This window comes from Emiliania huxleyi, assembly GCF_000372725.1.
Source record: "Emiliania huxleyi CCMP1516 chromosome Unknown EMIHUscaffold_136, whole genome shotgun sequence".
NCBI classification, from domain to species: Eukaryota; Haptophyta; order Isochrysidales; family Noelaerhabdaceae; genus Emiliania; species Emiliania huxleyi.
Genome location: NW_005201231.1, coordinates 244,307 through 263,621, shown reverse-complemented (window position 1 = coordinate 263,621; position 19,315 = coordinate 244,307). Strand labels below are relative to the sequence as shown.

The following is a 19,315-nucleotide window of genomic DNA, read 5'->3' as shown; positions in this document are numbered from 1 at the left end:
CAACGTCGCTTTGCCTTGCGGCCAGGCGACCAAGAGGAGGAAATATGTCGCACGAGCCACGCGTGAAACGCCGCAGGGGTCTGCAGAGGCTGGACGACTTCCTCGCAGCATTCTCCGACGAGGTCTGCATGAACGAAGCCGAGCGGTCATCCGAACGCGACTCCCGTGAAGCTCGGTGGTAAATCGCAAAGCTCCTCACAACCGCACGGGAGAGAGAAAGAGAGAGAGAGAGGTAGCTGATCTCATTGGTCCCAGCTGATTCCCCAAAGGCACGTGTGGCAGTTCCTGACCGTAGTGCCGATCGCTGCAGGCGCAACGGGTGCTGCATGAGCGAGGCGGCGAGGCAACGTCGCGGCGTAGCGAAGCCATCTCCCCGCTGTGTGCGCGATGGCCGTGAAGTCCGCCTCGCAGGCCCTGAGACAGACGCCAAGAGCGCCTGCCGCGGGCGGTCTCAGCTCTTGTGCCGCGCCACTCGTACAGCGCTGAGTTGGATTACACCATCGTAGGCACGGTGCTTTCATCGTCACCGACGCGATGCGCGAGCAGAGCCTCCACAACGAGTTTGAGAGCGAGACGGCCAGGCTACAGCAGGAGGCATCTTTGACGCAGCAGCAGCTCGCGCTCCACGCTGTGCGCGACCGTTATCTGGCTCGCGTGCATTTCAACCTCGGGCTGGCCGATGGGGCGACGGGTATGGCTGATATGGCGGACGCGATATGCGGCGGATGGGTTGCGGAAGGCGATGCTTTCACAGCACTTGCGCATGCAGCGCGGCTGCGTGCTGAGCAGGCACAGCAGCGTGTTGAGCAACTTGCACGTCCCGGTGCGCAAGTCCCGTGCCAGTGGTGCGCAAGTCCGGTGTTGTGCAAATTGGTGCCGGTGCGCAAGTCACGCACGTGCCAGTGTCACGTGCCCAGTTTATACGTGCCCAGTGAGCAGTGTCACGTGCCCTGACGTGCCCAGTGTTGTGCACGTTTAGGTCTTTTGTGCGCGACCGTGCAAGTGTCGAGCGATTCCGTGTGCGAGTCTCGCTCGGCGAATCCGCTTATAGCAAAGAAGGGGGAGGGCGTGGGTCTGCGGGCTTGGGGCGCACCCCACCCCGCTCAACGCAAACACTCATGCCCGACACGAGATCCAGAAATTGCAATCATGCATCAGGTAAGGTAAGGTAAGGTAAACTTCTCCACACACACGAGGTGGTGGGGCAAGGGGGGGCAACCCTCGCGTCTCCACGTCTAACGACAGGAGCCCCACGGCATTTAAAGTGCAAGGCCCGGTGCGCGTGCGTGAGCGGTGTGTGTGTGTGTGTGTGTGTGTGTGTGTGTGTGTGTGTGTGTGTGTGTGTGTGTGTGTGTGTGTGTGTGTGTGTGTGTGTGTGTCACGTCACTGCATCCTCTGCCGGTTCCTCCCGTCGCCTCTTCTTTGTTCGAATGTGTTTCAATCCATCCTTCACGAAGCCCTCCCATGTAGCTAGCGTTCTTTGCGAATGTCTCGAGATGGCCAGCAGGCGCTGTCTGCTCGCGGCCTGTGCGGGCCGCTCGTCCTCCTCGCCCTTCTTTCGTCCTCCCGTCCCTCCCCTCCACCATGGCCTTCTCGGCACTTCTTTCTCCATCCGCCTCGCCCTGCCTTTTCGTATTGTGCCGTTCGCCCTCCATTCGGTGACCTCCATGGCTGTCCGGCTCCTTTTGGGTGGCGCTCTCGATACCGTTGCGTCAACCTCGACGTCGCTGTCGCCCTCCCCGTCCCCGCCGTCGCCCGTGCCTCGGTTCGCGTCATTGGTAGCGTTTCCGCTGCCCCCTCGTGCTCCGCCGTCGCCCTCTCTGCTCGGGCCGTTCGCGATTTTGCTCCTCCTGCGTGTCGCCCCTCCGTCTTCTCCCCCTACTTCGTCGTCATCGTCGCTGTCGCGAAAGCCCTCCGGTCCCTCGATTCCCTCGTCTATCCCCTCCGCTGCGTCGTCCCAGTTTATATCCTCATCCTCTGTGCGCTTTTTCGTTCCCTCCCCTTCTCCATCGTTGTCGCCTCCGTCGACTGCGGCGCTGTCTCTGCCCTCGCCTCCGTCCTCCTCGTCTCGCCTGCCGTCGTCCCGTGTCTCCTCGTCCTCGCCATCGTCTTGGCCGTTGTGCATCATCTTGTGAGACATGAGCTGTACAGCTGTACACAGTACATATGCGTGCGTGTGTGTATTTACGCTCACAAGATAGCGGCGCTCAGCAACGCATCAGACGCACGAGAGTAGACGACCCGCGCTAGACGCTAGAGCCTTGCGTGGTAAGTACACGCTTCTACGTATATAGTGTACTAAGCTTCGCCGCCGCCGCATCGTGAGCGCACAGACGGGAGATCCAGAGACCTCACGCCCCTCTGCGTTGGCGCTTTGCAAGGCTCACTCGCGGGTCATCCAACAGCCCGACTTCGTCGCTGTCGTAGCCGGTGAGCTGTCGGAGTCTCGAGAGAGGGTGTGTCCGCTCGCCGCCGTCGTGCAGAGGCTGCACGACAGCCCCGCCCGCGTCGATGCCCCGCAAGTAGTACAGCGTGCCGTCGGAGCACTGCACGATCGCCGTCTTAGCCTTGTGCAGCTGCCTCGTCGCCTCGTCCACGTCGAGCAGCGTAGTGGTTGGCGGCACCTCGGTGAAGGGCTGCTGCTTGGCCTTGCTCGCTGCGTCCCCGGGGTAGCCGGATCGCCTCGCGGCCGGCCCTCTGGGCGAACGCATCGACGGCATGGACGAGCTGGACGAGGCGGGGGTGGGCGGCGCGGCGTCGCGCAGCTCCGCCTGCCACCGACTGGTCTCGGGCATCTCGACGGGCACCGATGGTGGGGCGAGGTGCCACGTGAGCGGCTTCAGCGGAACCAGCGGCTCGGCGGGCGCCTCCTCCTCTGCGCCGTCGTCGTCGTCGTCCTGCGGGCCGCTCGAGCTGAACGCGGCGACCGCCTTGGCGCGGAAGCTCGCGACGGTGTCCACGACCACGCCGTCCGTCTCCTCGAACCACCTCGCCACGCGCGGGAAGCGGATCGTCCACGGGAGCGACCGGTTGGACGACGCGTCCTGGTCCTGGTTGTACCGCCGCAAGAAGCGCGAGCCCATCACCTCGACGACGGGCGCGCTTTCGGGATCCAGCAGCACCCAATGGGGCCGCGCCATCGTGCTTGTGGGGCACTGCCGCATCCATGCCGGTGGCGGCTCGTCCACGCCTAGCCGGTTCATTAGGGCGGGCCGGTGCCCCCAGCCCTCAGTCAGGCATAAGTAGAGCCGCTTGAGCATCGGCTGGGTCAGCGAGGAGCCGCGCCAAGGCAGCGCCGAAGTGTTGAAGAGCCACACAAGTGGCGCAGCTGCCGCATCCGACTCGCGCGCGCCAATGGCGAACTCCACCAGCATGCTCGCCTCGTCGCCGGCGCCGAGCGTTCGCGGCACACGCGCCCCCAGCAGCAGCAGTGTGACGGTGTCGCCGAGGCCAGGTATGAACTCGACCTTACACTTGAGCACATTGGTGCGGCCGTTTGGCACGTAAGGCTGGTGCGCCGCCTTGACCATCAAGCCCTCGGCCTGCGCCGCCCGCGCCTCGTCAAAGGCGGCCTGCAGCGGTCCCTCCGGCGAGGCCAGGTCGACGCGATCGCTCTGCGTCAGCTCCAAGTAGTGCGGTAGGGCGATGAAGCAGCGGCCCGACTCGAGCAGCTCGCGCCGCTCGTGCAGCGGCCGGCGCAGAATCTCCTCGCCGTTGTACCTGCGGAGGTGTCTCGGAAGTGTCTCGGAGGTGTCTCGGAAGCGTCTCGGAAGCCTCTCGGAAGTGTTGCCGCACCGCAGCACGTCAAACACCTTGACAAGGTAGTGGCGGCGCGCGTCCTCCCGCGAGTAGCCTGACGGCTTGCCGTCGGCCGTCTGCCGCACCCAAAAGTTGGTGCCAAAGGCGGCGATGCCGGATCGCGTGCCGAGCTCGTCGTAGAGGCCCTTTGGTGTCATCGACTCGTCGTATACGAGCAGTTCGCCGTCGAGCACGAGGTCCGCCGTGTTGTGCGTGAAAGCCGCGCGCTGCTCCGGCGTGACCTTCGCCCACGCCTTTTCGAGCCACGTGAAACGCAAGCGCGTCGCCTCGTCGGTAGCGTCGCGGCGCAGCACCTGCTCGGGATCGCCGCCAAGCGCCAGCTCCACCGCCGGGAGCAGGTCGCCGACGTCGGCCGTGCACTCGACGCCGCTGCGGTAGAAACAGCGCATTTGCCTGTCGCGCCCGTGCCAGTGCAACTGAAATCGGAACCCATCGAACTTCGTCTCGATGAAGACGTCGTTGGTGCCGAGCTGCCGCGCGGCGGCATCGAGGTTGGGGCACGGCACGCTCAGCTGCGCTCTTACGTGTATGCCGAGCTGCACTGGTGGCGGGTAGGCTCGCGGAAGCACGCCGCGCTCCGCCGCCTCGCACACGCGCTCCAAGTTGTTCTGGTAGCGCAGCGTCGCGTACATCATGGGCGGCGAGCCCGCGCTCTGGTCGGAGGGCTTGCCGAGCCGCCCCTTGGCGCGGCAGAGGCCGTCCATGACGAGCTTGGGGTACTCGCCTAGCTTGGACAGAGGGGCTGGGGTACGTGTGTGGAAGATATCACTTACTGAGTACGCGCGAAGGGGCGTCCCTTCTGCGGCACGGGATTGCTCGGGCGCGAGCCAATCCGCAGGTCACGCAGCACAATGCGCGTCAGCCACTTGATCTCGCGCGGCTTGGCGACCCGCGCCGCCAGGCCCAGCAGCAGATCAACCTTGCCGGCATTCTGCATCGCGTCGAGAGCCTTGTTGACGGCGCCGACGGTGAGGATCGTATCGCGCCGCGGGTCGATCCGCTCCACTGCGAGCGCCTCCAGCACCAGCGAGACGTCGCCCGTGACTCCGAGCGCCACGCTCTCGTCGAGCATCCACGCCTTGCCGATCCCCTTGGCGCGCGGCTTGCCGATCCCCAGCCCCTCCGCAAACGTGGCGGCCAGCCTCTCCGTGGAGAGGCCATACCGCCGAGAGTCGTGGTGAGGCACCAGCAGACGCATGACGGCGAAGAGGCCGGGTCTCGCATGCCGCGGCCGCGCGCGTCCCGAAGGCGCCAGGCCGCGCCAGAACCTTGCGCTCATGCGCTTGCGCTTTTCTATTGCCCCCGTCTCGTTCGGCACCGCATCCATGGCGTTGAGCAGCAAGCAGAGCTCGTCAAACTTGGAGAGGGACAGGTCGTCGGAGGCGCCCGCAGCGTCGCTCGGTGGCGGCAGCGCGAGCGGCGGCTTCTCGATCCGCTCCACGACCAGCTGCCGGTTATCCTTGGGCCCCGTCGACCGCGTCTCGTAGAAGAGGTCCGGCATGTCGCGAGCCACCCCGTGGACGACGCTGCGCGATTTGTTGTGGTGACTCTCGCAAATCGGAAAGGCTAGCTTCGCCGGGCCGCTGCTGTCGGCGAAGGCCTCGAGGATGCATCGCGCGAAGCGCTCGGCGGCCGCCCTTTCGGGCTCGGACCCCTGCTTCCAATCGGCGGGGGCGACCACTTGAAAGTTCGCGGGCTTCACCTTGAGACGCTCGCAGGAGGGCATGAGCTGGACCAGCCACCGGCTCTCGCCACCGGCACCGCTGGTGGCTTCCAGGGCAAAGCCGACCATGCCGTTGAGTGCAGGCTTCCCCTGTAGGCTGTGGAGCACGATCCACGCGCCAGGCGAAACGTCGTAGCTACCTTCATCATCGGAGCCGTGGTCGTCGGTGACGCCCTCATCCGACGAGTTGTGCTCGTTGGCGGGCGGCGCCCGTGCCTCGGTGGCCGCACGGAGCTCATCGTCGGGTGTGGCGGCGGCGTGAAGGAGCTCGTCATCGGCGGAGATGCCGGCCATCGAGGAGAGAGGCCAGCGAGAGGAGGAGAGCGGCGGCGAGAGGAGGAGAGAGCGGCGGGCGGCTCCGAAAAAAAACCCCGCGGCGCGGGCGCCAACCGCCAGGCTCCGTGCCCCCCACCTACCTACCAATTCCCAGGCCGCGCAGCGAAGCGAAAAATCTCGAGCGAGAAATCCCCGTTGGGCCCTCTGTGAATAGGCTCCCAGCGCCCCGGCCGGGCTTGTACCGCGCGTGCAGCGCCGCTCGCGAGCCGCCGCCAGAGCATGGCCTACTCGTCTAGCAAGGCTCCGTTCGCGGCCAAACGCGCCGTCTCCCTTATTTTACACCACCACCAGACCACCACCACCACCTGCCCTGTCGCCTGTCTGCGTACCTTAAAGGTACCGTTGTTTCCGCTGGTGGCGGTCTGCGTGGTGTGTGAATAGACTCTCCGGGGACCGGGCGCAAATTTCTCTGCGTATGTATGTAGATACGGAGACTGGTCACGGACGACGCGCTCGTCTCGACACGGACGCGAGCAGAGCGTGTGTGAATCCGGCGAGTCCGCCCATACGTGTATGCAACCGTACAGTACCCCGCCGCCATCCGCCACGCTCCAGCGCCTTCGCGAGCCCTGTCCCGCCACGCGCGCTCCAGAGGAGAGACCCTCTCAAGCGCGCCGGCGCCATGACCCGCAAGGGGCGCGCAAGTCCGGGCGGTGTCCCTCTTTCCCTCAAGAGCTACCCTCGGCCTCACGCTTGCTCGTCAAAGGGGCGCATGTGCGCCCAGTCGCGACCGACCCGCACCTCGGCAGGCAGCCGCGGCAGCGGGAAGGCGGCGAACACGCCCTGCATCTCCTCCATGGCGCGTCGGACGCTCGTGACGGTCTGCGCGAGCGCCTCGTCACGCACCTCGAGCAGGAGCGAGATACGGGGAGATATGGGGAGATATGGGGAGAGATGAGGAGAGATGGGGAGCACCTCGAGCAGCTCGTCGTAATTATTATCATCATCATCAATTATCGGTACACATTGTTCTTCATTCACGCACCTCGAGCAACAGCTCGTCGTGGATCTGCGCAATCAGCCGCGCGGGGAGGTTGTGGGCAGACAGCTCCTCGCAGCAGCGGATCATCGCCTCCTTGGCGATGTCTGCCGCGGAGCCCTGGATCGTCGAGTTGATCGCCTGAACAGTTGCGCCTCGCTCCGTTGTTCAGCTGGGCGCCTGTGGCCAAGTGCTTTGGCCACCGAGAGCCGCTCGCCTGGCGCTCGGCTCGCGCACGGGCGGTGAAGTCGCGCGAGTTGATGTCTGCGAGCTGCCGGATGCGCCCCCCGATGGTCGTCGTCCTGCCGCACCTCCGCGCGCGCGCCTTGACCTTCTCCATGAACGCGCGCATGCCTGCTCACAGCTGCGCGCGTGACGAGGCGCCGCTCGCGCCGTGGCGTGCTCCACGGCGGCGCCCCCATGCCGCCGAAGCAGCGAAGGAAGTCCTCCTTGAGCCGCCGCGCCTCCGGCGTGCTGATCTTGAGGTGGCCTCCGAGCTGCTCTGGCCCGAGCCCGTAGCAGAGAGCGTAGCAGAGCTGCTTGGTCTTCTCGCGCTCCGCGGCGGAGACGGCGCCGACCTCTCGCTTGAAGAAGGCGGCGGCGATCGAGCGGAAGAGGTCCTCGTTCGAGTGGAGCATCCGGGCCAGGAGCGGGTCCTGCTCACCGGCCGGCGCAGGTGTGAAGAGACGCCGCCGCCCTCAGCGCGCGCGCGGCATGCGAGCCGGCCTCGGAGAAGGCGGCGAGCAGGCGCATCTCCCCATATACCCCCATATCTCCCATATCTCGAGCCTCGGAGAAGGCGGCGAGCAGGCGCATCTCCAGCTGCCTGCGGCACGGCTACGGGGAGGCTCGGAGACCGGGAGAGGAGGGGCGATGGGCAAAGCACGTCTCTTGTCGCCGGTAGTCTGCAGAGACGAGGACAGCCCCTGCCGAGGCGACAAAGGCGGACCGCACGCACACGCGCACCTGTGGGTGAGTGGTTGAGTGAGACATGCCTGGCGACTGAGCCGTCGCATGGCGGACCGCACGCACACGCGCACCTCGCTCGCCCCTCCGCTCGCAGCGCCGGGAACCGGCTCCGGCGACGCGCGAGGCACCTGCTGCACGTTCGGGTTGCGCGAGGCGACGCGGCCGGTGCCGGTGGCGAGCAGCTGCCAGCTCGTGTAGATGCGCGCGTCCGCGGCTCGCCCCGCGCCCTCCTCGCCCTCGCCCTCGCCCTCGCCCTCGCCCTCGCCCTCGCCCTCGCCCTCGCCGTCGCCCTCGCCGTCGCCCCCGCCCTCGCCGGCGCCGGCGCCGGCTGGACGGCAGTCGGGCACCGCCTTGGCGAGGAGAAGCTCGAGATATGGGGAGATATGGGGAGATATGAGGAGATGTGTGTGGGGAGACCGCCTTGGCGAGGAGGGGCTCGAGGAAGGCGTCGGTCGCCTTGCGATTCGTCACTTCATCAGTCGGGTGATGCATGGGTGTACACTAGCTAGCTCAGTGCGGCCGCCTTGCGGAGGTGGCGGTACTCGAGCACGATGGCGGGCAGCGCGCAGTCAGGCCGCGAGGCGGCCAGCCTGGCGAGGGGCCTCATTGGTGGAGCCGTGCCACATCTCCCCCTATCTCCCCCTATCTCCCCATATCTCGAGCCTGGCGAGGTGGGCCTCATTGGTGGAGCCGTGCCACATCTCCCCCTATCTCCCCCTATCTCCCCATATCTCGAGCCTGGCGAGGTGGGCCTCATTGGTGGAGCCGTGCCACATCTCCCCCTATCTCCCCCTATCTCCCCATATCTCGAGCCTGGCGAGGGTGGCCTCATTGGTGGAGCCGTGCCACATCTCCCCCTATCTCCCCATATCTCCCCATATCTCGAGCCTGGCGAGGTGGGCCTCATTGGTGGAGCCGTGCCCGGACCTCGCCGCCGCCCCCGCCGGAACGGGCGGCGGCGGCAGGCGCAGCCGGGCGTAGAGCGCCTCGGAGACCTGTTGCGGCGAGCCTATGGGCACGAACCAACTAGTCAGCAGAGAGTGAGCCGGGCGTAGAGCGCCTCGGAGACCTGCTGCGGCGAGCCTATGGGCACGAGCCAACTAGTCAGCAGAGAGTGAGCCGGGCGTAGAGCGCCTCGGAGACCTGCTGCGGCGAGCCTATGGGCACGAGCCAACTAGTCAGCAGAGAGTGAGCCGGGCGTAGAGCGCCTCGGAGACCTGCTGCGGCGAGCCTATGGGCACGAGCCAACTAGTCAGCAGAGAGTGAGCCGGGCGTAGAGCGCCTCGGAGACCTGCTGCGGCGAGCCGAGGTTGAGCGGTCCTCCAAGCAGCGCCTCTGCCTCGCGCGACAGCGCCTCGCACCGCCGCTGGACCTCGCCGAGCGGGCGGCGCAGGGTCGGGAGGTGGAGGGGAAGTCCGTGCAGCTCCATGTCGGTGAGCACCTGCGCCACGGTGAGCTCGCGCTGCATCACAGCCACGCCCGCCGGCCCATGAGACGCCTTGAGCACGCCGCACAGCTGCCCGCACAGGGCCCAGCACGCGCGCAAGTCGGCCTCGAGCTGCTCGGCGCCACCAGGCTCCGCACCGAGGGCTGCGTGGCCCGCCGCCGCCGCCCCCCCCGCGCCAGCGCCGACCATGTAGCGGCTGTAGAGCGCGGGCAGCGCCAGCTCCGCCTCGGTGGAGTCGGGCTCGGCGAGCCACGCCATCAGCACCGGGTCGACCTGCTCACGGCTGGAGAGTGTGAAGAGGCGCCGTTCACAGCCTCGAGCCACGCCATCAGCACCGGGTCGACCTGCTCACGGCTGGAGAGTGTGAAGAGGCGCCGTTCACAGCCTCGAGCCACGCCATCAGCACCGGGTCGACCTACTCACGGCTGGAGAGTGTGAAGAGGCGCCGTTCACAGCCTCGAGCCACGCCATCAGCACCGGGTCGACCTACTCACGGCTGGAGAGTGTGAAGAGGCGCCGTTCACAGCCTCGAGCCACGCCATCAGCACCGGGTCGACCTACTCACGGCTGGAGAGTGTGAAGAGGCGCCGTTCACAGCCTCGAGCCGCGCGAGCCGCCCGCAAGACGACCCACAGGCCCGTCTCGATCTCGAGCGCCGAACTCACTCCATCGAGAGTGAAGAGGGCGGAGCGCAGCACCACCTGTACATTGGGGCTCGAGATATGGGGAGATATGGGGAGATATGGGGAGATATGGGGAGCAGCACCACCTGTGCATTGGGGCAGACCAGCGACACCGCCCCGCCTCCGCCTCCGCCGCCATGCCCCCCGCCTCCGCCGCCATGCCCCCCGCCTCCGCCGCCATGCCCCCCGCCTCCGCCGCCATGCCCCCCGCCTCCGCCGCCTCCGCCGCCTCCGCCGCCTCCGTCGACTCCCTTCTTGCGCAGGAGGAGGCGGCGGAGTGCGCCTCTCCCGCCCGCGCCTTCTGCGCCGCGCAAGTCGAGGTGCAGGAACGCCTGTCCCCCGCCTGTCCTCACAATGCCCCTCGTGGAGAGACACGGCTCGCAACCGGCCGAGGCAACATGGCATACCCCGCCTCCTCCGCCGGCGGCGGCTCGGCTCTGGACGAGGAGCGACGCGCCGATGACCGCGGCCGCCTGCTGCTGCGAGTCGTTCTGGCGCAGGCTCGGCCTGGCCGAGGTCGAGCCGTCCTCGTACAGCCAGACGAGGACGGCGCCGTCCGCCGCCTTGAGACAGTCGAGCTGCGTGGAAGTTGCCGGCTGTATGAGCGCCTCCATCGCCCGCAGACCTACGTGCTGAGTACGCCAGCCTCGGGAGGACGGCCTTGTGCAGTGTCTTCAGAGTGCTGCGTGAATACGGGCGACACAGATACAATATGAGTACGGCGGAATTCGGCCGAGTACAGTTGAGTACGTGTCCTCTCGAGCGCTGGTTGGAGTACGAGAGCCCGTGTTCCGCTTCTAGGCCAGCAAGCCCCGCGCGAGGAGCGCCCCCTCCTCCTCCAGCCGCCGCTTGGTCACCTTGCTGCCACCCCACTCGCGCCGCGGAGTCGCCGCTGCCGAGCGAGCGCCGCCTTGGCTCGCGCTGGCCGGCGGCGGCCGCACGCCCGCCGCCGTCCCTTGCGAAGGCTCGCTCGGCAGGCCCATCCAGCCGCAAAGAGAGGACTGAGACGAGGGCGGCTGCGGCGGCGGCTGCGGCGGCGGCTGCGACCGTTGCTGCTGCGACGTTCGCTGCTGCGACGGTTGCTGCTGCGACGGTTGCTGCTGCGATCGAGCAGAGGCGCGGCCAGCCTATCAATTGACCATCAACTAACTGATCAATGAGCAATCAATGAAGCCCCGCGCGGCCACGCGGCCAGCCTCGGCGGAGGTAGTCGCGGCGGCATCACCAGCGGGTGCAAAGGCAGCGGCGGCAGCAGCGGCGGCAGCGGCGGCAGCAGCGGTTGCAGCAGCCGCGGCAGCAGCAGGTGCAGCGGCAGCAGATGCAGCAGCGGCAGCGGCGGCGGCGTGGCAGTCCGAGTCCGTCTCACCAGAAGTGAATGCCGAGGCGGTCGGGGCGGCCGCAGCGGCCGACGCGGCCTCCTCGAAGGGGCGGCGCTGGAGCGGCGAGAGGCTTGCGTATGCGAGCTCCATCCGCAGCACGAGTTCGCGCGGGCCCTCCTACGAGCCATCGATGTGAATCCGTCCCTGCAACGCCTCGCGTATGCTGGACGGACGCGTCGCGAGGGGGCGCGCGGCAGGTAGCCTGCGGGTGCGCCTCGCCGAAGCTCGCGCGGCGCTGCTTCTTGAAGTAGTACACGCCCGGACGCGGCGAGGCGGCGGCAGGCGAGGCGGCGGCGGCAAGAGATGCGGACGCAGCCGGGAGGGAAGCAGCAGGGGCGGAAGCGGCCGGGGCGGACGCTCGCTCGCCCGTCGGTAAAAGGGTCCTCGGCCACGGCGTGGCCTCCGCCGAAGCAGCGGCGGTGGCGCCTCCTCCCGCCTCACTCTCGCCCCTGCGTCCTGGCGGCGGCGGCTCCTGCAGCGGCGCGAGGGCAAAGCTCTGGAACGACTGGTGCTGCTGCGACTGGCCCCACGCCGGCGCGGAGGTGGTTGGTGCGTCCTGGGATGAGGCCGAAGGCACAGAGCTGAGCTGCTGCGACAACTGGCGCGGCTGCACATTCGCCCACTCTCCGCCGGTCGATCGCGCCTCGAAGCGAGGCGCCGCGCCCGTGACGGGCGTGCGGCTCCCAAGCTCGATTCCTCGGCCCTCCCGAGGGGCGGGCCTTGCAGCGGGCAGCGGCGTGACAGACACCCGCAGGGCCGGAAGCTCGAGTGGGGACGTCAACGCGAGGCGGTTGCGGGTCAGGTACTCGGCGAGAGGAAGTCCGCCGTGCAGCCACAGCGCGTAATGTGTGGACGAGAGGGATTTCAGCTCGCGCACCGCCGAGGGATTTGGGACGCCGCGCTGCGGAGCAAAGACCAGTGGGCCTTGCGAGGCCGGCATGCAGGGGAGTTTGGTTGGCGGGAAATAAAGAATTTTACAAATAAAGAATTTCGCCACGCTTTTACTAGAGGGCGACGGCTGCTCGATAGGAAGAGGCAGACTCCCTAGGGTGGGCGACGGCTAGCGCATCACACACCTCTCCTTAAAATCCCTGTGTGGTGGCGGCGTGCCGTCCTCCCATCCCTCCCTTGGGCTGGCTCGCTTCTTTCTTTTTACGGCTGCTCGAGCCCACACTCCTCTCTTTTAAACTCCCTGCGTGGCGGGCGTGCCGTCCTCCCATCCCCTCCCCTCTCCCTCTGTTGGGGGTTTCCCGTTTCTGTTTTCTTTTTCGTTTACTCTAAAAGACAGCTTTACCAGCAGCCTGGGCTATCCCCCTTTGGTAGCTTAACCCCTAAACGGCGTTCCCGTCAGTACTGACGGGAACCGGGTGTTATTTTATTCCTTTGCAGGACGGCTGGTCGTAGCGACGGCCGATCCAGCAGTCGTCTCTGCGACATGGCAGTGGCCCCGGTCATGTGCAGCTGGTCCCGAGCGGCTCAGGTCCCAGATCGAATCTCGGACCCACAGATTCTAGATTCCTTTAGATTCCCTGGATTCCCGCAACAGCGATCTCTTAGCGGCGGCAAACAGAGGCGCAACTCTGCCAGCAGCGAGGAGGCTCCTGCTGCTCAGCTACCGAGGCCTGGTGGCGTCGGCTGCTGCGTGGAGAAGACAGCAGCACTGTCCGACCTCAAAACATGCACAACAAGCGGGATTTGTGACTCTGTCCTCGATTCTTCAGTCGCTCTGCCGGACGCGCTCGCTTTGTCGCGAGGGTCACCGGTGCAAGCCGTGTGGACGCCCAGAATAGCCTCCCCTGGCTTAGCTAGAGTGAGAGATATTGTGCACGTGGTCAGCCTCTACAATATATACACTAACACTTTACCTCCCAGAGCTCGTCTAGGTCCGCCACGGCCATCCTCAGCCTCCAGAGGGCCCCCGGCCGCGGCGCGGTGCGGCGGCGTCACAAATCCGACGTCAGTTCACCGGGACGCGATCGGGCGATCTGAAGCCCAACTAGGCGTATGGATTGCCCGCCCAGGGCTATCACCTGGACCCCTCAATGGACGCCTGCGGTGCCGCCCCCACGAGGTGTTGTTCACACCTGTCCAACCATTCGTGCAGCAGGAACGCGCTGTGTGTGGCTGGCAGCAAACTCAAATGACGACGGGGTGAAGCCTCGTAGCTCAACGGCAACATTGTGCATGAGGAAGGCTGATAGAAGTAGCACCAGCCACACAACCAACAGCTTCTGGAGAGTATGCGGAGCGCAAGCAGCCGGTGATCAAAGGCGTGTTGCTGTCGGTGGCAGATTGCCAGAGGGACGCCGGCGCTTCGGTGCGTGGCTTCGTCACAATTTTCCACCGCTCAACTTGGAGGCAGTGTATCTAGTAGCGTGCTACACCTATGACAGCGGACCTCAGGGGCGCCGACGTGCGACGACCGTCTGGGATCGAAAGACGAAACCGCGTCCCAGGAGCTCGTGCAGAGCGCGCTCCGGAGCTCTGTGGCGGAAAATTTGAAGGGAACGTGGTGGCTTCCCACCGCCTCTGTATGTGCCCAATAAAGTACTAACACGACCCTCGGGCAGCAGGGGGTATGTGGCGAGCGCACGGAGGCACAGTTAGGCCGCCGTGATATCGCCCTTCCGGGCACCCCGTTTCGGTAGCCGTTTAGGGGTTAACCACCTGCGACTTCACGAGCCATTTACATTGCATGCAGTGTCGCAAGTCCAAGTCAGTATCGCCCCCGGGGCGCGCCTTGTGCCGAGGAGCCCTGAGAGGAGCCCCACCGCCAATCGTCGGCCTCTAGTTGCTCTGGTAGTAGGCGGCATCGCCAAACCCCAGAAGTCACACGTCATTTGAGGTGTGCCCCGAGCCGCTGCTGCCACCCGTGCCCCGAGATGCAGGTGGGCGCGGCAGTCCCAGTCCCAGTTGGGGGTCGTCGATGTACTGGTGCCACAGCACGGGGTCCGCGGCCACAAACGCCTCCATGAGTGCGGCGACGAAGGGGAAGTCGCCCGGGTGCGAGTGGAGTCCAAACTTTGCGCCGAGCAGCGTGAGCGTGCGCAGCCACTCTGCCGCCTCGGGAAGGTTGAGGAAGCCGCGCTCGACGAGCTCGTGCCGCCGCGACACCGCGAGCATGCGGAGCCGGCTGCGCTCCTCGGAGCCGGCCGTGAGCGGCGCCGCGTGAAAGCTGAGGTGGACAAAGGCGGTGCTCAGCTGCACCACGTACAGCTCTGGCAAACGAAGGTACTCACCTGGGGGCGTTGGAGGCGGGAGGCATGTCGTGGGAGTGTCGTTTCCGCGACGGAGGTGGGGGGGGGGGGGGGGGGGGCTTACCGTCCCATCTCGCGGCGGCGCGCTGGACGCATTGGACGTAGGCGCGAAAGCGGCGAGAGTTGTCCCACGTAGTGGCGGCTGGCGCTAAGGGCGTAGACGCCCTTACTGTCGCAACCCATGCCTTGAGATCTGCGAGCTGCTTGGGTGGACCGGCGCCGGTGCTGCCAGTGGAGCCCCCGGTCATAAGCCAGTAGAGGGTGTTGTTGTCATCGGATGCCCAACGCACCCAATGTGCTTCGAGGAGGGCGGCGTGGCGTGCTGGCCGAAAGTCGGGAGCCACCGAAACTCCTCGCAAGGCTCCTCGCAAGGCCTCCATCATTGCATCAAAATCGTCGTCCCAAGGGATGATCATCTCGCGCGCATGGCACACCAGCCTCCGGAGAGCAGCCGGGCCCTCGGCCGCCAGATCGAAGGGGCCCTTGAGAGGCAGCCGTGTGCGGACGTGCCGAAGCAGCGCGGGCACGTTGACCTTGCCAAGCTGGCAGTGCACCCGTCGCCGCTTGCTCTCCTCGAGCCCCTCGTTGAGCTGTCGCTGCCGCTGCTCCTCGAGCTCTCGCTGCCGCGCCGCGGCAGCCTCTTGGGCTAGATGCCGCTCCTGTTCCTCTCGGATCTGCCGGAAGCGCTCTGCTAACTCCTCCGGCAACGCGTCGCCAGCGTCCTCCACCTCCTCGGCAGGGAAGTCGTCCTCGCTGGCGTCCTCCTCCTCCTCGGTAGCGAAATCGTCCTCGCTCTCTGACATCGTGATGCCACTCAGCGACGGGCAGCGACGGGCGCAATCAGTACTCTGCAGCGGCGCGGGAACTGCGGGTGAGGCCGAGCCCGAGGCAACCTGCCCTCGAAATTGAGACCCACCCAACCAACTCCAAAACAACATGCCGCCCGCCAAGAAGACCCCCGCCAAGAAGTCCGCCAAGAAGCCCTCGGGCGGCGAGAAGAAGCGCAAGAAGAAGCGGGTCGAGTCGTACTCGTCCTACATCTACAAGGTGCTCAAGCAGGTGCACCCCGACACGGGCATCTCCTCCAAGGCCATGTCCATCATGAACTCGTTCATCAACGACGCGTTCGAGCGCATCGCCGTCGAGGCGGGCAAGCTCGTGCGCTACAACAAGAAGGGCACCCTCTCGTCGCGCGAGATCCAGACCGCCGTCCGCCTCATCCTCCCCGGCGAGCTCGCCAAGCACGCCGTCTCGGAGGGCACCAAGGCCGTCACCAAGTACACGTCGAACGCCTAAGCGGCGCGCCACCCCCCCCGGTGTTTCTAAACACCACCCTTGTCTCCAGCGTGTGAGTGTGTTTTTCGAGTCACTGATCGCAAAACAACGAGACGTGCCCCCGAGTTCATTTTATAAACAACGAGACGTTCGGCGCGGCGGCGGTTCTCGCCCACCCCTCCGCCCTCTCCGTCGGCGTGTGAGGGTCTCCGAGAGTCACTGCGAACAGCACGCAGCATTAACCATTATAGAGCCAGAGGTCGTTTTCGGCGCGTGCACCCCCGTGATCGGCCCGTGTGTGCTCTTAATCCAATTAATTTTTGCGAAACGCTTAACAAATCCTACGAGCTACGTTTTAATTTTAAACACTGCCGCGCCGCGGCCGCGAGCGACAAGAAGAGGGGGGAGGCACTCTAACGGACTAAGTACAAGTTTAAGGTGGTCGAGACTCGAGTGGCACCAATGGCCAATATGCACTGATTCGAGGCGCGGAAAAGCACAGCCCCAATTACATCACAGCGCACGACCGCCGCGGCTCCTCGTCGACAGCGGCGGACAGCCGCTCGAGCTCGCGACGATATTCGTACCGAGCGAGCTCCGGCATGCCCGCGAGCTCTCGCAGCTCGCCGAGTGTCCCTTGCCACCGGCTCAGCACCTGCTCGCGCGCGCGGGACGACCGGGCGACCGCTAGCGGACCTTTCTCTCTCGTTGTCTCCATGTGCTGCTCGGCTCGCCTGCTCGCGCGTCGTGGGCAGCGCGTAGCCGCCTGGCGGGTCGCAGGCGCCCTCCATGCCGTAGAGCAGCCGAGAGACGCGGCCGAGGCTCCACTGCGGGTGCGGCCGTTCGACGACGCGCAGCTCGTCGCCTGCTCACGCAAACTGCTACCGTGAAGAGACGCCGTCCGCAGGCCGACGGCAGGCGCGTGGCTCCAAGCCCGTCGCCGTCGCGCAGCTCTCCCGGAGCGAGCACGCGCACGAACCAGCCCGACAGACCGGTCCGCGCGCACAAAGCTCGGACCCCGCCGCCGTTCCACGTGCGCCCGAAGCGCGCGTCGATCTTGGAGCACGGCCGGCGAGGCGAGCTCACCTGCAGCCGCAGGGTTGGCGACTCGGCTGCGGCACTCGACGCGCAGCGGCGCTTGCTGCCGCGCGGCGCGACGACGGCGAGCACGTCGCCCACGCAGAGCGAGTCGGGACAGGGCGAGTCGGCGCCGGCCGCCGCGCTCACAAAGATGTTCTCCGCAAAGTTGCCGCCTCGGAGACTGCTCTGCTCGAGCGGCTGTCGCAACGGGAGGCTGGCGGCGTCCGCCTTCAGCCGTGCGATGGTCTCGCCGGAGATCATCAGCAGCGCGCGGTCCTTCACGTCCTGCCGGCTCAGCCTGCCGGCGGCGACGCGAGTGACGCTCCAGTCAAGAAGGCCGCCGGCGTCGAAGCCAGTCTCGCTCACCGACACGGCTTCGCCGCTCGGGACCGCCGGCCTCACGTACGAGCCCTTGTCGGGCTGCCGTAAGTAGCGTCCGTGCACGACCATCGAGGGTAGCTGTCTGTCGAGGGCAGGAGCCGCGCGCTTCGGCATCGGGGCCGGCAGAGAGTGAGTTCAGGCCGAAATTGAGGCGCCCGGCGGAAAGCCAAAATGGATTTAAAGAATTCGTGCGGGCCTGTTTGTGTCTGTGTGTCGCTCGTGCGTGTCGTCATCATCTGTCTAGCGTCCACCCATACCGCGTTGGTGTCCAGTCCGAGCCTGGCTGTTCTTCACCTTTCTACCTAACCTAACCTATGAATAAATAAATAAATAAATAAAACGGGCACGCCAAACGAGGGGTGGGAGAAGGACAGGGTCCCCACCTGCACGAGCAGGATCTTGTAAGGACGATCAGGGACACAGGGGAACGGGAGCGGGGAGCGCATCGCGACACGGAGGGGGGCTGGGCAGGGTTCACCCACACGACAGGGTCCCAGGGATTCCTCTCTCGTATAGGACAGGTTGCACCCGGCGGCACGGGGGCAGGCGCGGGCCTCCTACTGGTTGCGCTCTCCTAGTTCTAACCTATGAGGAGAGGAGTATCCCGCACTGTGTGTTTGTTTTGTTTGTGTGTGTGTGGGGTGGAGTATACTGTAACGAAGCGTTCGGTCGGGCGGCCAAAGCGCGCCGAGCTCGAGTTCGCCACGGCCCCCCCGCGCCCAGCCCGCCACCAGCCTCCCGAATCGAACAGACGGTGGCTGCCTGCGCCGGTGGCGATTTCAATGACGAGCGAAGCGTATGAGAATGGCTTCCACAACGAGGCTGGACAGCAAGACGAGATGGGCGCACCCAGCCACGGCGAGGACGCGGCGACAGCGCACACCAGCGCTGTGGGGCCCGCTGAGAATGGGCATGCAGCGCATCACAACGACCTCGTGGAGAGGGCGGGTGAATCGGAGCGGGCAATGGAGGCCACCGTCGACCGGATGCAGTCAGTCCACGGCGTGCTTGGCACGGTCGTGAGAGGCCTCTAGATGCGCCTCTCCTCCATCGCACCACTTTCACCGCCGCCGAGCAGCTTTGCTGGATGGCGGCCCTACCTGGTAGGTTTTTCGCGGCGACGGCACTGTGCTCAAGTCGACGCTCTCGCCGTCTGAGGCGGCGAGGCATGTCCCGGGGGCCTGCCAGCTCCTGCTCCGGGCCATGTCGGCCGCCGAGGCGGTGGGCGCGCCAGGCGGGCTGCGCAACCTCGCTGTGCGGACAAAGAAGCACGAGCTGCTCCTCTCGTGCTCGGAGCGGTTCTCCCCGTCGGCTGGGTATGGGAGGAAAGATGCTGAGAATGCGCACTCCTGTCGTTTCGCTACTCACGCCCGACTAATGCTTATTCCGGTGTGCTGCTCGGTGCACACTCACAGCCTGCGTATTTCTAGGTTTGGGTTGCTCGTGCTGCAGGACCCCAGCCTCGTGATCGATACCAAGGTTGGGGTCCGAGATCTCATCGCCAAGCTGCGCAAGCTTGGCTGCGAGATCCCACCCGCGGCGGACCGTGCGTGGTTGCTCGAGATTTTGGAGGGCGAGATGATGCGGAGAGGGCTGTGAGTGGCGTGCATCTGTGTGTGTGGTGGCGGCGTGCCGTCCTCCCATCCCTCCCTTGAGCTGTCTCTTTTCTTTCTTTCTTTTGTTTAAATTCTTTCTCTTTAACTGTGTCTGTGAGAGAGAGGCTTGTGTATTTTATAAGAATTCTTTTTGACCTAGACTTCGATGTTGCTCACGCTCGCACGCCGCTACATAGCGGACGGCGATCCGCGGACGGCCATGAATGCCACGAGCGTGCTCGCGCGTGTCGAAGCCGAAGACAGCTTCGCGGGCGAGCACCCTTGGCTCGCTCTTCCGTGGAAGGTCCCGTCCTCCGTGGCCAGCGCCGCTGCCCGTGCCCGAGGGCCTTTATGAGACGACGGCGCAATAAGCTGTCTGTGATTCCGCTTGT

The 19,315-nt window shown here is 65.9% G+C and overlaps 5 protein-coding genes across 5 annotated transcripts; 1 reads left to right on the top strand and 4 right to left on the bottom strand.

The window, feature by feature from the left end:
• Positions 1-2,351: 2,351 nt before the first annotated feature.
• Positions 2,352-4,523, bottom strand: EMIHUDRAFT_227094 (hypothetical protein; the record flags this gene model as incomplete). The annotated part of the gene is made up of 2 exons (XM_005788336.1): positions 2,352-3,720; positions 3,796-4,523. The coding sequence occupies 2 exons, from the start codon at positions 4,521-4,523 to the stop codon at positions 2,352-2,354; spliced, it is 2,097 nt and encodes a 698-aa protein (XP_005788393.1).
• Positions 4,524-4,588: 65 nt separating this feature from the next.
• Positions 4,589-5,836, bottom strand: EMIHUDRAFT_227093 (hypothetical protein; the record flags this gene model as incomplete). The annotated part of the gene is made up of 1 exon (XM_005788335.1): positions 4,589-5,836. The coding sequence occupies one exon, from the start codon at positions 5,834-5,836 to the stop codon at positions 4,589-4,591; it is 1,248 nt and encodes a 415-aa protein (XP_005788392.1).
• Positions 5,837-6,282: 446 nt separating this feature from the next.
• On the bottom strand, positions 6,283-8,318 carry POLV (DNA polymerase v; the record flags this gene model as incomplete). The annotated part of the gene is made up of 5 exons (XM_005788334.1): positions 6,283-6,724; positions 6,864-6,998; positions 7,220-7,513; positions 7,955-8,008; positions 8,244-8,318. 5 exons carry the CDS (start codon positions 8,316-8,318, stop codon positions 6,566-6,568), a joined length of 717 nt encoding a protein of 238 aa, XP_005788391.1. The 3' UTR covers positions 6,283-6,565.
• An 8,057-nt stretch (positions 8,319-16,375) lies between these two features.
• Positions 16,376-17,442, bottom strand: EMIHUDRAFT_110557 (hypothetical protein; the record flags this gene model as incomplete). The annotated part of the gene is made up of 2 exons (XM_005788333.1): positions 16,376-16,522; positions 16,753-17,442. 2 exons carry the CDS (start codon positions 17,440-17,442, stop codon positions 16,376-16,378), a joined length of 837 nt encoding a protein of 278 aa, XP_005788390.1.
• A 559-nt stretch (positions 17,443-18,001) lies between these two features.
• On the top strand, positions 18,002-19,027 carry EMIHUDRAFT_423377 (hypothetical protein). The gene is made up of 3 exons (XM_005788332.1): positions 18,002-18,347; positions 18,436-18,644; positions 18,759-19,027. The coding sequence occupies exons 1-3, from the start codon at positions 18,111-18,113 to the stop codon at positions 18,925-18,927; spliced, it is 615 nt and encodes a 204-aa protein (XP_005788389.1). The 5' UTR covers positions 18,002-18,110; the 3' UTR covers positions 18,928-19,027.
• Positions 19,028-19,315: the final 288 nt, after the last annotated feature.

Excerpts from the sequence above, each read along its gene's own strand:
- EMIHUDRAFT_423377 (XM_005788332.1), top strand. The coding sequence starts at position 18,111 with ATGACGAGCGAAGCGTATGAGAATGGCTTCCACAACGAGGCTGGACAG. Across the intron at positions 18,348-18,435 it reads ACGGCGTGCTTGGCACGGTC|GTTTTTCGCGGCGACGGCAC; the intron begins GTGAGAGGCCTC and ends CCTACCTGGTAG. Across the intron at positions 18,645-18,758 it reads CGGTTCTCCCCGTCGGCTGG|GTTTGGGTTGCTCGTGCTGC; the intron begins GTATGGGAGGAA and ends GCGTATTTCTAG.